The 13,906-nt window shown below is 43.1% G+C and overlaps 1 protein-coding gene across 1 annotated transcript in view; it reads right to left on the bottom strand.

Annotated features, from left to right (window-relative positions):
* TENM2 (teneurin transmembrane protein 2) overlaps positions 1–13,906 on the bottom strand; it is a 1,157,329-nt gene that overhangs the window by 209,785 nt on the left and 933,638 nt on the right. Inside the window, 1 exon segment of the mRNA XM_060144169.1 lies at positions 7,327–7,532. Within this exon segment, the coding sequence (XP_060000152.1) occupies positions 7,327–7,532 (206 nt within the window).

Raw genomic sequence — 13,906 nt, 5'->3', positions numbered from 1 at the left:
CGGGTGTCTCACTGTTGTGGCCTCTCCCCTTGCGGAGCACAGGCTCCGGACGCGCAGGCTCAGCGGCCACGGTTCACGGGCCCAGCCGCTCTGCGGCACGTGGGATCTTCCCGGACCGGGGCACGAACCCGTGTCCCCTGCATCAGCGGGCGGACTCTCAACCACTGTGCCACCAGGGAAGCCCTTTGAACAAGTACCTTTTAAACCTAATTCTCAGTCCTGTTCTCCTCACCTATTCCTACGGGTGACTAACCTCATGAGTTTAGTTTCTCTCTCTGTGTCTCTGTCTCCATCTGTATACATGATTATTAACGTACACACATATAAACATATATATATATACACACACACATACAAACATACATATACAGAGATCAAAACATTACAATAGTAAATATGGATTTGAATTATAAACCATGCTTATACTAATAAAACTGTCACATTGATTTGTTTTATATATGGGGTTCTACAGAAGATTTCACTTGAAGATTAAGGTCTTTGTCTGGAAAATTTGAAACTCTTGACTTACAGCACCTCTGAGACTCTGCTCAGTCAAAATATGTGGTTTGGCGCTGCCCCTTTTTACTCATCCCTGCTTTCTCTGTTTCTATCTTTCTCCCTGAGTTCCATGTTCTCAATAATGGACTTTTTTGAAAAACATTCAACGTGCCCTCCCCGTGCATGCCCCTCAGTACAAGGCCCCTTGTAAAACTCAAGCATCTTCTGAGATTTTTCCTGCTTGGTGACTGCCCAGGAGGGTACCCACTGATTTAATGGGCAGTTTCCATTCCTATCAGGAGGCCACCAGATAATCACAAGGGGTGTCCTGAGAAAGACCTTTCCAAAAGCACTTTTAGTCCAATACAGAAGAAACCAAGGTTCTCTTGGTTTCACAAACTCTTTCTCCATACCTCAAGTTCTTTTGCAAAGGAAGGGTCTGAAAAACATGCCTGTAAAAATATGCCTTCCTTCAAAATGAAATTAAAATGCTATGTGGTGGGCTATGCAAGCTGACAGCCCCAAACCCTGGTATTCTCTCCCCACTAAGATCCCAGAACACAGCTCTGCAGGAAGACAGAAGTCCAAGGAGAGCCTGTCTGCCTGGATCATGGGCACTGGACAGGGGCACAGTGACAGAAGCAGGCTGCTCAGAACACGTGGGCGTCCCACTGACCCACGGATCCAGTTACTTCCACCTCTAATGGAAACTGTGTGCAGTTGACTTGCTTGGGCAAGAGAGAAGGGGACAAGGAAAGAGGGAATTCATTTTCAAACAAGGCTCTGAATTGGAAAGGGATAAACCGAGCTGGCGAACAGCTAATACCACTCATCGCTATTTATAAATCTGCTTTGAAAAAATGTCATTTAGGGGAATTCTGCTGAAGAGGACAATAGGAATGTTTGCTCGGCTCATTTGATCTTGGTCTGCACATGCTTGATCTGCCATATTTGCATTTCTCTGGTATGATCATGGGGCAATTTGTGGTCTCTTAAATCGTTCCCTTCTATCGTTCAATGAATGTGTGGATAGTTTTGCTTCCCATCCCACAGACACACCTCGGAGTAAAGCACTGGGGTTGACAGTGTCTGTTTCCATCTTAGCGTCATTTAATCCCTACTACCTGCCTCTAATCAACCCTTACAGCTGGAGCTGTAAGCCCACCCCACACGTTCAAGTTGCCTCTGGAAGTGACTGGGCTCATGGCTCCATCAGTCTGAGTGATGAAATAGGCGTTTTTAATACTCGCTAAACAGGATTGGGGAGAAGGTGAAGTCCCAGCAGACCTCCCCAGCGTTAACTGCATCTTGTTGGTTCGGTTAATCATGTACCTAATTTGCCGATTATTGACTTGATCTCACGCAGGATTTTACTTGGCTTGACATATCAGTAGCAATCCGTGAACTGTCAAGTAAACCTGCTCCCTGCCTTAACTACCCAGATGCTCACTTGCATCAACAGCTTCTGAGAGTTCCTTTGATCCCTAGCACTGCATCCAGGTCAGATGATGATGATGATGACGATCTTTAAGTCTCACCTGTTTCCCTTCTAGAACTGGGCTCAAGCAAATCTGACACAGTTTGTAGGATTTCAAATACTCGGCAAGACGGACTAGGCTACCTTACATACACCAGCCCCATGAGAATTTGAGTTGGTAGGTTGACAATGGCTTAGATCAACTTTTGTTTTTCTTTTTTGTCTAGGTCTTAAAAAAATGGAATGCAGGGCACCAAAATGCTGCATTTAAAAGACAATGGGGGGCTTCCCTGGTGGCGCAGTGGTTGAGAGTCCGCCTGCCAATGCAGGAGACACGGGTTCGTGTCCCGGTCCGGGAAGATCCCACATGCCGCGGAGCAGCTGGGCCCGTGAGCCATGGCCGCTGAGCCTGCGCGTCCGGAGCCTGTGCCCCGCAACGGGAGAGGCCACAACAGCGAGAGGCCCGCGTAACGCAAAAAAAAAAAAAAAAAAAAAGACAATGGGGGCTTCCCTGGTGGCGCAGTGGTTGAGAGTCCACCTGACGATGCAGGGGACATGGGTTCATGCCCTGGTCCGGGAAGATCCCACATGCCGCGGAGCGGCTGGGCCCTTGAGCCATGGCCACTGAGCCTGCGCGTCTGGAGCCCGTGCTCCACAACGGGAGAGGCCACAACAGCGAGAGGCCCGTGTACCGCAAAAAAAAAAAAAAAAGACAATGGGATAGCTACCTTTCTAACAGACAAGGATTAAACAATGATATCCAGTTTATGCAAGAGTTCAAGTAAATAATACGGGCACTTACTGCCGCTGGTGGGCAGGAGAGTAGGGAGGGTAATTGGTATAAACTTTCAGAAGGAAAATTTGGCAATTAGTATAAAATCCGTAAGGGTTACTTTCAGGAAAAGAACTAAGGGTGTACACAAAGACTAGCCATGAGGACAGGTCTCCCAATATTTTATCGTAAGGCATAAGGGCCTTTCATTGGGATATCTGGTGCCCCTCTACCCAGGAACCTCAGAGGACTGTAATTCCAGCTCCATGGAAGTTAGGATCTGACTTGCTTTGGTCCATATGAGAAGGGCTTAAATGATACGTGACATTTCCAAGCCGAAGTCTTTCGGGATTGGTGCATAACTCACCATCTTCTCCTTCCTTTGCGATAGGGTACTAGTTATGTTCCTGACAGTGGAAATTCCACAGGTCCGTGCCCTTGAATGAGACTGACATTGAGCAAAGCCCAATATCACCCAAAGTGAACACGTGAAGTAGGATGTTCCCAACCTCAACATGTTTGCCATTTGGGGCTGGATAACTCCTTGCTGTGGAGAGTTCTCCTGTGCGCGTTTAGCAGCAGCCCACCTGCCACTGCCTGCCAGGAGCAACCTCTCCCCAGGGTGACAACCAAAAATATTTCCAGACACTGAAGAATGCCTCTGGGGTAGGGAAGAATTGCCCTGTGTTGAGAACCACTGATATAAAGAAGAAATAGCCTCTGTTGCTTTAAGCCACTTAGATGCTGAGTTTTTTTTGTTTTTTTTTATACTGCCACTGATATCTTTTTTTTTTTTTTTTTTTTTTTTTTGCGGTACGCGGGCCTCTCACTGCTGTGGCCTCTCCCGTTGCGGAGCACAGGCTCCGGACGCGCAGGCTCAGCGGCCATGGCTCAAGGGCCCAGCCGCTCTGCGGCATGTGGGATCCTCCCGGACCGGGGCACGAACGTGTGCCCCCTGCATCGGCAGGTGGACTCTCAACCAGTGCGCCACCAGGGAAGCCCGTGCCACTGATAACCTTTTACTATAGCAAAAACACTACATAACTATTCAGCAAAAGGGGACTGCTTCCAATTACGGGTGTTTTTACTTCCTTTTGTTTTTCTGTGCTTTTAAAATTTTTCTGTAATGAAAACAATTTGTCCTTTGATAAGAAGAAAAAAACGAGAAAATTAATTTTATTTTAAAAACCTATATTTACATCATTGCTTATCGACAGACAGTATTGACTAGGGCCACGCAGGATTTCTAAGTACAGTGAAACACTAGTGTACCATATCTTTATATTGTGCTTCTGTTTGCAGAGTGTTTTCCCATCCTCCCTTTGTTGTGGTAGGGGTAGTGTAATTATAGCAACACTGTGAGGCAGGGAACACAGGTAGACAGGGAAACTGAGGCTAAGAGAGGTTAAGGCGCATGTCCGAGGACACCTGGTTAGCACGTAGCAGGGACTCCATCCTCAGTTTTCTAATTCCAGGACCTTCTCCCCTATGCCATGCTACCTCTGTACTGTATCGCTGTAGAAAGCCACGTTCAAAAAGTCAACTGGGACAGACTCTGATTCTTTGGGAAATTTAAACAGGTAAGAAAGGATTCTCCCCTGTATTTAATATCCTTGGACAAGGATACCAAATCTTGTAGGCACTTGGTCAGAGCATGATACTCAATAAAATTTAAGCACAGCCATTCATGCAATGCAGCCAAGAGAATTTCATATTCCTCCCCCTCCCCACTTCTTCCTCTTTCTCTCTTTTCAGCTCAAATGAGTCACCTTGGCTAGCCTGCCAATCCCCATAGAACGTATGTTCCTTGATAGGATATACCAATAGAAATGAAAAATTCTATAATGGTTTGAGACGTGAGTTAGTCACCTATCACTGCGAGGGGCTAAGCTCCATCTCCTCCAGGAAACGTAGCTCATCAAATGGACACGAAGGCACGTTATGATAGCGAATGATCGTGAGAATGCGTGGGGAGTCGTCTTCTCCTCTCTTTCTTTTTTTAAGAAGCGCCCCTGTATTGTACCTGTCCTGTGCATTCTAAGCATCTGCACCGTGTCTTGCTTACCGGACCCTCTGACGCATGCTAAACTCCCAAACTGGGAGCTGGACGGCAACCCTCTGTGCACACCTATTCATTTCCCTTCCCATAAAATGGGAAGGGGCTGTCCCCGGAGTGGAGCTATTTTGAGAGGCCGATCACTAGAACTATCACCGGCTTAGCAGGAGATGGACAGCGTGGTGTAGCCACAAAAGAAGGAGAGACATTGTCATTGAGGGTTTGAGTCCTGAATGTCAGAACAGCGGGGAACCTGGGAAGAGTACGTTTCTGCCTGCTGTCCACTATCACTCAGTTTCACAGGCTTACCTACTTGACTTGCCATGATCGCTGGCCCTTCCATGATTCTGCTCAGAGCATGCAAGCGAAGGGGGATAGAAGTGCTTCAGAACAATGTCAAAAGGGAGAGGTTCCCCCCCGCCCCAGCCTCAAAGCTCCTGGCATCCAAGGGGCTGATAGGGAAGTTATGCTCAGCTGTGCCCAGAGGCATGTTCCTACTTACTCAAATAATGCCAACAAGTAGATTTCACTGCTGTCAATCTTTCATTATGCTATAATAGAAAGAGTGGAGCCTGAAGGTCAGGGAGACCCCCTAACAATTTGCATAACTTCCCAGACCAGCACCCTGCACCTGGCCAGAAGTTATAGAAATGCCTCAGGGACTCCTCTTAGCTGAATCCTTCTCTTTCTCTTGATATGAATCTCTTTAAAGGACAGATGTGATTTTTGTAACAAGAGTTCTGCTTGGTCATGGGCTACGTTAACTCATCTCTAGATAATCAGTGCTTAGACCAATAAATATTTTTCTGGATGGATGGATGGAGGACTTATTGATTACCACTTTACACATTGATCCCTATAGCATGGGCTGTGTATGTTAATATAAACCTACACAGCTCTCCCTGCTCAAAAAAGAAGTAGTCCTTTTAGTCCCTTATATCGATCGTTTCAGGCTGTAAAGATGGGACTGCAAATAAATTTCATCTTGAGAGCCAACACCAGTCAATTGGTGGTGGCTGCCTTTAGGGTTCTCTTGGAGGTATCTGTGCACTGAGTTTAGTGAGGAAAAAGTGCAGTCATCGATTAGCAATGTCTGCTGTGAGCTAAGGACAAAGAAATGGTGGCCTGACTGCTTTGCATTTGCCAAGGGGTTTAAAGCTTTAAATTCTTCCAGTTGAATTTTCTGGATGAATACCTTCCCAACACATGTTTAAAAAGGTCAGCTTTGACTGGATATAATGGGTGGTTAAGGGTGTTTTTCCCTCCACTGCTGTATTTTCCTAATGTACTTCTTTACCTACTTGCTGGATTTGAAAGCAAATGAGGCGGGAAAACACTGCTTGGTTTTCCTTAGGATATACAATTCTTACTGGAAAAGAAAACCAAACTAGATGAGGGTGAATTTATCCCAAGTGGGATGTATAAGAAAATCTCTACCAGGAAAAATGAAAGGAGGGATGAGAAGAAAAACAATGAAATCCATAATCTAATCTAATCTTGTCATTCCCAACGCTGGGAATAATCTCACTTACGCAGTGTCAAGCACTTCCCAAGGCACTTAGTACAGGGAAGCACAGGGAAGCCACAGAGAAATGGTTGCTGAATTTTGGTTAATGTTACGTCACTCTTTTCAAACACAGTGGGATGTCTCCTAGTGATGTTTTAACAAATAACTAGACCCCTTCAACAAAAAGTACCCAAGGATGAGCAAAGGTCTGGCAAAGGTGACGTCATCAGGTGGGGAGGTAACCATTTTCTTTTTCTGAGAAATAGTTCCCGTAACATAAATTTAACCACTTTACAGTTTGGTAGTTTTTAGTATATTCACTATGTTGTGCAACCATCACCGCTATCTAATTTCAGAGCATTTGCATCACCCCGAAAAGAAACCCCAAAGGTATTAGCAGTCAGTCCCGATTCTTTCCTCCCTCTCCCCTGGCAATCACTAATCTCCTTTTTGTCTCTAAGGATTTGCCTATTCCAGACAATACAAATGGAATCAAACGGTATGTAGCCTTCTGTATCTGGCTTCTTTCATTTAGCATAACATTTTCAAGATTCATCCATGTTGTAGCATGTAACAATATTTCATTCCCTTTTTTTAAAAAAAATAGTTCATTCCCTTTTATGTTTGAATACTATCCCATGGTAGGGATAGATCACATTTTGTTTCTCCATTCATTAGTTGATGGACATTTGGGTTGTTTCCACTTCGGGGCTATTATGAATAAACACTGCTATGAACATTTGTGCATATTGTTAAATGAGAAATAAAGTTTTCAATTCTCTGTAGGAATACAGCTATTAGTGGAGCTGCTGGATCATACTGTAATTCTTTGTTTAACTTTTGGAAGAACCATTGAATTCTCTTCCACAGTGGCCCTCCGTTGTACATTCCCACAAAGCATACAGGAGGGTTCCAACTGTTATTGTCCATCCTTTAGTTATAACCATCCTAGTGGGTGTGAAGTGGTGTTTTTTTTTTTTTTTTTAAACTCATGGCTATATCAAGCATGTTCCTACCTGGGCATGAGACGGTGGAAGTCCTCTTCTTATGTAAACACCGAAGAGAGCATCCTTCCCGAGGGAGATATTGAACTTTAAGAACTGGGGTTGACTGATGTGAATCTGTGATCTCCAAAACACGCCAGGTGGGACTTCTTGGGTCACCCGCCGACCAACTTCCGCTTCGCCACTGTCTATGCTGCTGTTCTTCAAGAACCAGGGCACTGGAAGATAGGAATTGACATCAAGTCCATGACATGTGTACACATTAGTTGGCTCTACATTTCTGTTTGATTATATGCCAGTATTTAAAAAATATATGATGGTGAAACCCATAGCAAATTTCTCTTTAGGTCACAACTTAAAATATCTAGGTTTTAAATAATAATCCTAGAAACTCATACCCCAGGGCATCTGAAATATTGGCACAGTGCTTGCTAAACTTGAGATTACTCTTTACTGATCAACTATCATAAGAGCTGGAGTCTGATAAGTACATGTAAACTCCAAATGTGACTGGGATGTAAAATGATCAGTAGGAAAGGGGAGAGTGATATTAATTTGGCACCAGATTTAATTCTTGCAGCTGTTAATTATTCTTTCCTGCCACAAACAAGTCCAATATACTCTGACATTCTCATCAATTAATAAAAAAGAGCCAGCAGTGAACAAACATCAGTCCAAAATAAATAAAATAACTCAACAGAAAATGCTGACTTGCTCTAAGGCTGACCCAACATTGGGTGTCACCCCTTCCTCGCTTAAGAGGAGGGACTTAAGTACCGTGTGGAAACCACACCCCTCTCACGGTGACACTGGTGCATCTCTGTTGCATTATTTGAAATCACTTATATAGGAACCACTGGTTGCCCATACTCGGCAACCTTCAGAACTTTAATAATAGGAGTTCCAGAAATTCCTATTTTAAAAGAGGGTTTCTTAATAACAACGAACTAGCCAGGGTCTCCTACACTTCGGAGGGTGGTTTCCTTTATGAACACAGAACGAAGAAAAAGCTGGGAGTTACTAGAAGTTGCCCAAGAAAAGTTAACTGATCTCTCAGGGCCTCATTATCATCCTCTCTAAAATGGGAACAAAACCTTGATGGAAGCTAGTTTTACATAGGTCACGTGTGATTCCTTCAAATGGATTCTGAACTTGAAAGGAAATATAAAACCACAATCTCCTATCGTCTTGAGAACTTCTAAACCAGTTGAAACCAAATCCAGAAAGAACTGAAGACATTTTGGTTTTGAGAGTCTTTTCACTTTTTCATTGATCACTTTGGCGGCCTTGTGGATCTAAAACTTCTTCAGTCTCATGGGCAAAGGATGGGAAGCCAGCTCCCTCCTGCATTCTGTAATGGACGCACTCTTCTGAATATATTCATCTGTATTTGGCCACAATCCATTGCGAAAGGTGTGGATGGTCAAGAGAGATCATAAGGTTGCAGAAGACTGGCATGAAAGGTGAGTGAGGCATTCTGACTTAGCTGACCTGGCTCTGTTACCACCTGGCCACTGCATCAAGACAATACTCATAAGTGCTTGGTGCCGGTTTCTCATTCCGGAAAATGGAGAGGTGACATTCTTGGATCCCTAAAGGTTTTCCATATCTAAATTATAAAAGAAAAACCACAGAATGACTTGAGGGTGTAAAGTTATTTTTTTCCCCATATTTAGTTCAATAGTGGGTCAAATACGAAGTAAACAGGGGCTTAAAATAAAGTAGAAGACACGCTGCTTTAGACCTTAAGAAGAAACCCTCGACCTCTAGAATAGGGAACAGGCTCCTGTTTGGAAGGAGTTTGGAAGCTTCCATCACAAAACATTGTTAGGAAGAAAAGAAACTAGTAATCCTTCGTGGGTCAGCTCTTTAGATGGTTTGCTCCTCAAACATTTTTATGTTGCCTATCAGATATGAAGTACTTTCCTGTAGGGGAGGACTACTGCATAGCGTGTAAGAGCAGAGACTGGGCTGAGACTGCCTTGGTTCAAACCCCAGCTTTGATACTTGGTAAAGTGTATCCATTCTCTGTGCCTCAGTTCCCTCCCTTGTATAATTGGGACACTATTATTATTTATTTCATAGCATTGTTAGGAGGATTTAATGAGTGAACCCATGCAAAGCTCTTCGACTAATTTTTGGCACAAAGTAAGCACTAAATAAAAATTAGCTATCATGATTATTATTATCGGTAAGGCTCTAAGCCTCAAAAGCATATTGTTTATTTTGCTGACATAATGACATATCTAGGGGGAACCACTTGTTATGACCAGTTGATCAGAAGCTCTGATTATTATAAATTAAAAACGAATTTGTACTTAAAAATGCTGCTTTGGAAGGGCTCCTCTCCTCGCCAAATTAAGGCCTTTGGAGGAAAGGATACAATAAAAAGGATGCAGTAAGGAAGAGCTGTAGGAAAAAAAAAACCAACCCTGGGGAAGAATAGTTTAGGAGTCTCTGATAGAGACCAAATGTAACCCCAGCAATCACACTGTAGCAACAAGTTAAAGAAATGCACTAAAAATAAAAAAGAATTCTAAAGAAATCACTCATCTTTAAACTTAATAAAATGAGCTTTCTTTCGTGTCTGTTGGGCTTTCAGGGGTTGCTGGGTTAATGACAGGCTATGAAAAAGTAGCAGGGAATCGGCACCCACGAGCCCACTAATCTGCTGTTGAAACTTAAACGGATTTTGATAATGTCAAACCAAATGAGGACGCCAGAGGTGGCGAAGAGGCTTCCAGGGAGCGGCTGCGCTGGAGAAATTCTGACAAGGAGCCTCAGGGGGTTGATTCTTTTTTTTTTTTTTAATAAATTTATTTATTTTTAGCTGCGTTGGGTCTTTGCTGCTGCACGCGGGCTTTCTCTAGTTGTGGCGAGTGGGGGCTACTCTTCGTTGCGGTGTGCGGGCTTCTTATTGCAGTGGCTTCTCTTGTTGCGGAGCACAGGCTCTAGGCACACGGGCTTCAGTAGTTGTGGCTCGTGGGCTCAGTAGTTGTGCCTCGCGGGCTCTAGAGTGCAGACTCAGTAATTGTGGCACACGGGCTTAGTTGCTCCGCGGCATGTGGGATCTTCCCGGACCAGGGCTCAAACCCGTGTCCCTTGCATTGGCAGGCGGATTCGTAACCACTGCCACCACCAGGGAAGTCTGGGTTTGGTTCTTACAGTAGTGGGGTCCCCCTTCTTTCAGTAGACCCCAACTTCAGGACACTGAAGTCAGTAATTAGCTGCTCCCGCCAATGAGTACAGGCTGACTTCTCAGTAGTCACACTCCCCCACCAGGGTTTCAGATGCCCCGCCCCTCATGTTCCATCCACCAAAGGAGGCAGTGCACCTGGGTGCTGAAGTATAGGTTTTGTAGCCAGACAACTAGGTTCAAATCCTGGCTCTGGTTCTTCCTTGCTGTGTGACCACCAGCAATTTGCTTAACCTCTCTGGGTCTTCATTCTCTTTTTGTTAAAATGGGAACAATAATAGTAACTATCTCATAGGCTGAGAGTAACAAATGGAAGTACACAAAGAAGGTCCCTAGCATATAATAATAGCAAAATATATGCTAGTTACACTGAATTAAATAATGAAAAACGATAAGGGAAATGTCTGGCTTTTTTTTTTTTTTACCATCTTCATTGGAGTATAATTGCTTTACAATGGTGTGTTAGTTTCTGCTGTATAACAAAGTGAGTCAGCTATATGTATACATATATCCCCACATCCTCTCCCTCTTGTGTCTCCCTCCCACCCTCCCTATCCCACCCCTCTAGGTGGTCACAAAGCACCGAGCTGATCTCCCTGTGCTATGCGGCTGCTTCCCACTAGCTATCTATTTTACATTTGGTAGTGTATATATGTCCATGCCACTCTCTCACTTCTTCCCAGCTTACCCTTCCCACTCCCTGTGTCCTCAAGTCCATTCTCTACATCTGCATCTTTATTCCTGTCCTGCCCCTAGGTTCTTCAGAATCTTTTTTTTTCTAGATTCCATACATATGTGTTAGCATTTGTTTTTCTCTTTCTGACTTACTTCACCCTGTATGACAGTCTCTAGGTGCATCCACCTCACTACAAATAACTCAATTTCGCTTCTTTTTATGGCTGAGTAATATTCCATGGCTTTCTTTTCAGAGTAAAGGATTTTCAAAAAGACATTGTGTGTATATGTGATATGCATGTATATATTTATATACATGTATATGTGCATATATGTGTATATACATACATATGCATATTTATATACATGTATATGTGCATATATGTGTATATACATACGTATGTATGTATCTATCAAGGGAGAGGGGAGAGTCTAACTCTTCTGGAATAGACTTAACTATGGGAACAAGCTTAAAATTGGGAGTCAGGCTCTGTTTCCATTACTGATTTTTGGTGGGACTTTATAGAAGCCTGTTTGGTTATTTTATTGATTAGCTTACTTTATTGAAAATCCTGCTTTATTTAGTAACACTGAATTTTTTTTTTTTTTACAGTATAACAGGCATCTGGTTTATTTATTTATTTTTTACATCTTTATTGGAGTGTAATTGCTTCACAATGGTGTGTTAGCTTCTGCTTTATAACAAAGTGAATCAGCTATACATATACATATGTTCCCATATCTCTTCCCTCCTATGTCTCCCTCCCTCCCACCCTCCCTATCCCACCCCAATAACACTGAAATTAAGATCCAGTCAGCTATACCTTCACACTGAAGCTCTTTTATCCTTTATACCCTGCCTCCTGCCAGATAAATAGGTTCTTTCTCTGCGTTTTCATAGCATTTACACTTAACTCTACTGCAGCACTGTTGTTGGGTACTATGTTGATTTTACTTGCCTTTCTAAGTGTCTCTTATTAGACGCTGTGCTCCCTGAGGTCAGGCAGGGCTACAAATGCACCTCTGGGTTCTCCGTGGTTTGCACCTGGCAACCCATCTATAAATTCTTATTGAACTGAATCAAGTTTTATCTGACCATCTGATGGGGCATTTTAACAAAACCCCTGTGACTACTGGGTGAAATGAGAGCCTTAAGAAAGACTTACTTTGAAAAGTTGCACGGAAACTGGCTTTAAAAAAAAAAATTAAATTCTCTTTTGAGAGCTCCATGGGGAAATTTACTACCTAAAGAAAACTTCCTTATGAATCCTTCTGAAAAATCATGAGTCAACTCTTAATTTATCTTTTGTATAAAGTCTTATAAACAAAAAAAATGAGCCAAGGCAGCTGGAGTCTAGTGTATAGGTCATTGGATTAACAACCAAGAGGTAAGGGTCCTAATCCTGATGCTTTATGATGCTGAACCATTTGTGGAAGGAACAGGGGTGTAAATGAACTATTCTGTTGAACTCCCATCCTTGTTACTAAGCAGCTGGCTAGTTTTAGGCAGTTCAGCTCTCCAGGTCTCATTGTCCTTATCTCCATAAGAGTGGTTTGGACCCAAGGATACCTTAAGGGGCATTCCACCTTAGCCTACTGTGGTCTACAGAGCAAGTCAGGAGGGTCATCTCTGGGTTTGTGCTACAAAGACGCCTATGTGGTGTCCGTGGGGGGAGGGGTTATCAGAAAGTGAAGGTAAGATCCCTTTTAACAAACCAGTGATTGCTTTCAAACTAAACTTTCCACATATGCAACTGAATTATTCTTTTGCAAAGAGTTTTCACTTTTTCCATATATATATATACACACACATATATATATACATCTGCATATAAATACCTTTAATATATATAAATTTTTCATTTTGAAATAATTTCAGATTTATGGAAAAATTTCAAACAATGGTACAAAGATTCCTGCATATCCTTCACCCAGACTCCATAAATGTTACATACATTTGTGTTCTCTCTCTGTATATAAATATATATTTTTTCTGAAACACTGAGTTAAGTTATAAACAGGTGGCTCCCTTACCTCGAAATATTTCCAAGTGTTTCTCCTAAAAACAAGGCCATTCTTTTTCAGAACCACAGTACAGTTATCACAAACAGAAAATTAACATTGATACAACCAAATATATCTAATTTATAGATCTTATTCAAATTCGCCAATTGTTACACTAATAGCCTTTACAGCCAAAGGAAAAAAGACTTTTTCTACATACTTAAAAAAGAACCTTCAAGGGCTTCCTTGGTGGCACAGTGGTTAAGAATCCACCTGCCAATGCAGGGGATTGGCATGGTCCGGGAAGATCCCACATGCCGCAGAGCAACTAAGCCCGTGCGCCACAACTACTGAGCCTGCGCTCTAGAGCCCGCGAGCCACAACTACTGAGCCCGCGTGCCACAACTAATGAAGCCCGCGCGCCTAGAGCCTGTGCTCCGCGATAAGAGAAGCCACTGCAATGAGAAGCCCGCGCACCTCAACCAAGAGTAGCCCCCACTCGCCACAACTAGAGAGAGCCTGCGTGCAGCAACAAAGACACAATGCAGCCAAAAATATAAATAAATAAAATAAATACATTAAAAAAAAAGAACCTTCAAAATGAGTGGGCATAACTTCTGTAACTTTAAAAATAATAAAAGGACGAGAAAAGTTAGGCCAATACTGCCTCCCGAGAGATTAAAAGGAAAGGTGGCTTTTGTAAATTGCTACAGCCAG

The sequence above is a fragment of the Lagenorhynchus albirostris genome, chromosome 3 (genome assembly GCF_949774975.1).
Source record: "Lagenorhynchus albirostris chromosome 3, mLagAlb1.1, whole genome shotgun sequence".
Taxonomy (NCBI): domain Eukaryota; kingdom Metazoa; phylum Chordata; class Mammalia; order Artiodactyla; family Delphinidae; genus Lagenorhynchus; species Lagenorhynchus albirostris.
The sequence above is the reverse complement of the archived record's forward strand: the minus strand, read 5'-3'. Positions and strand labels throughout refer to the sequence as shown.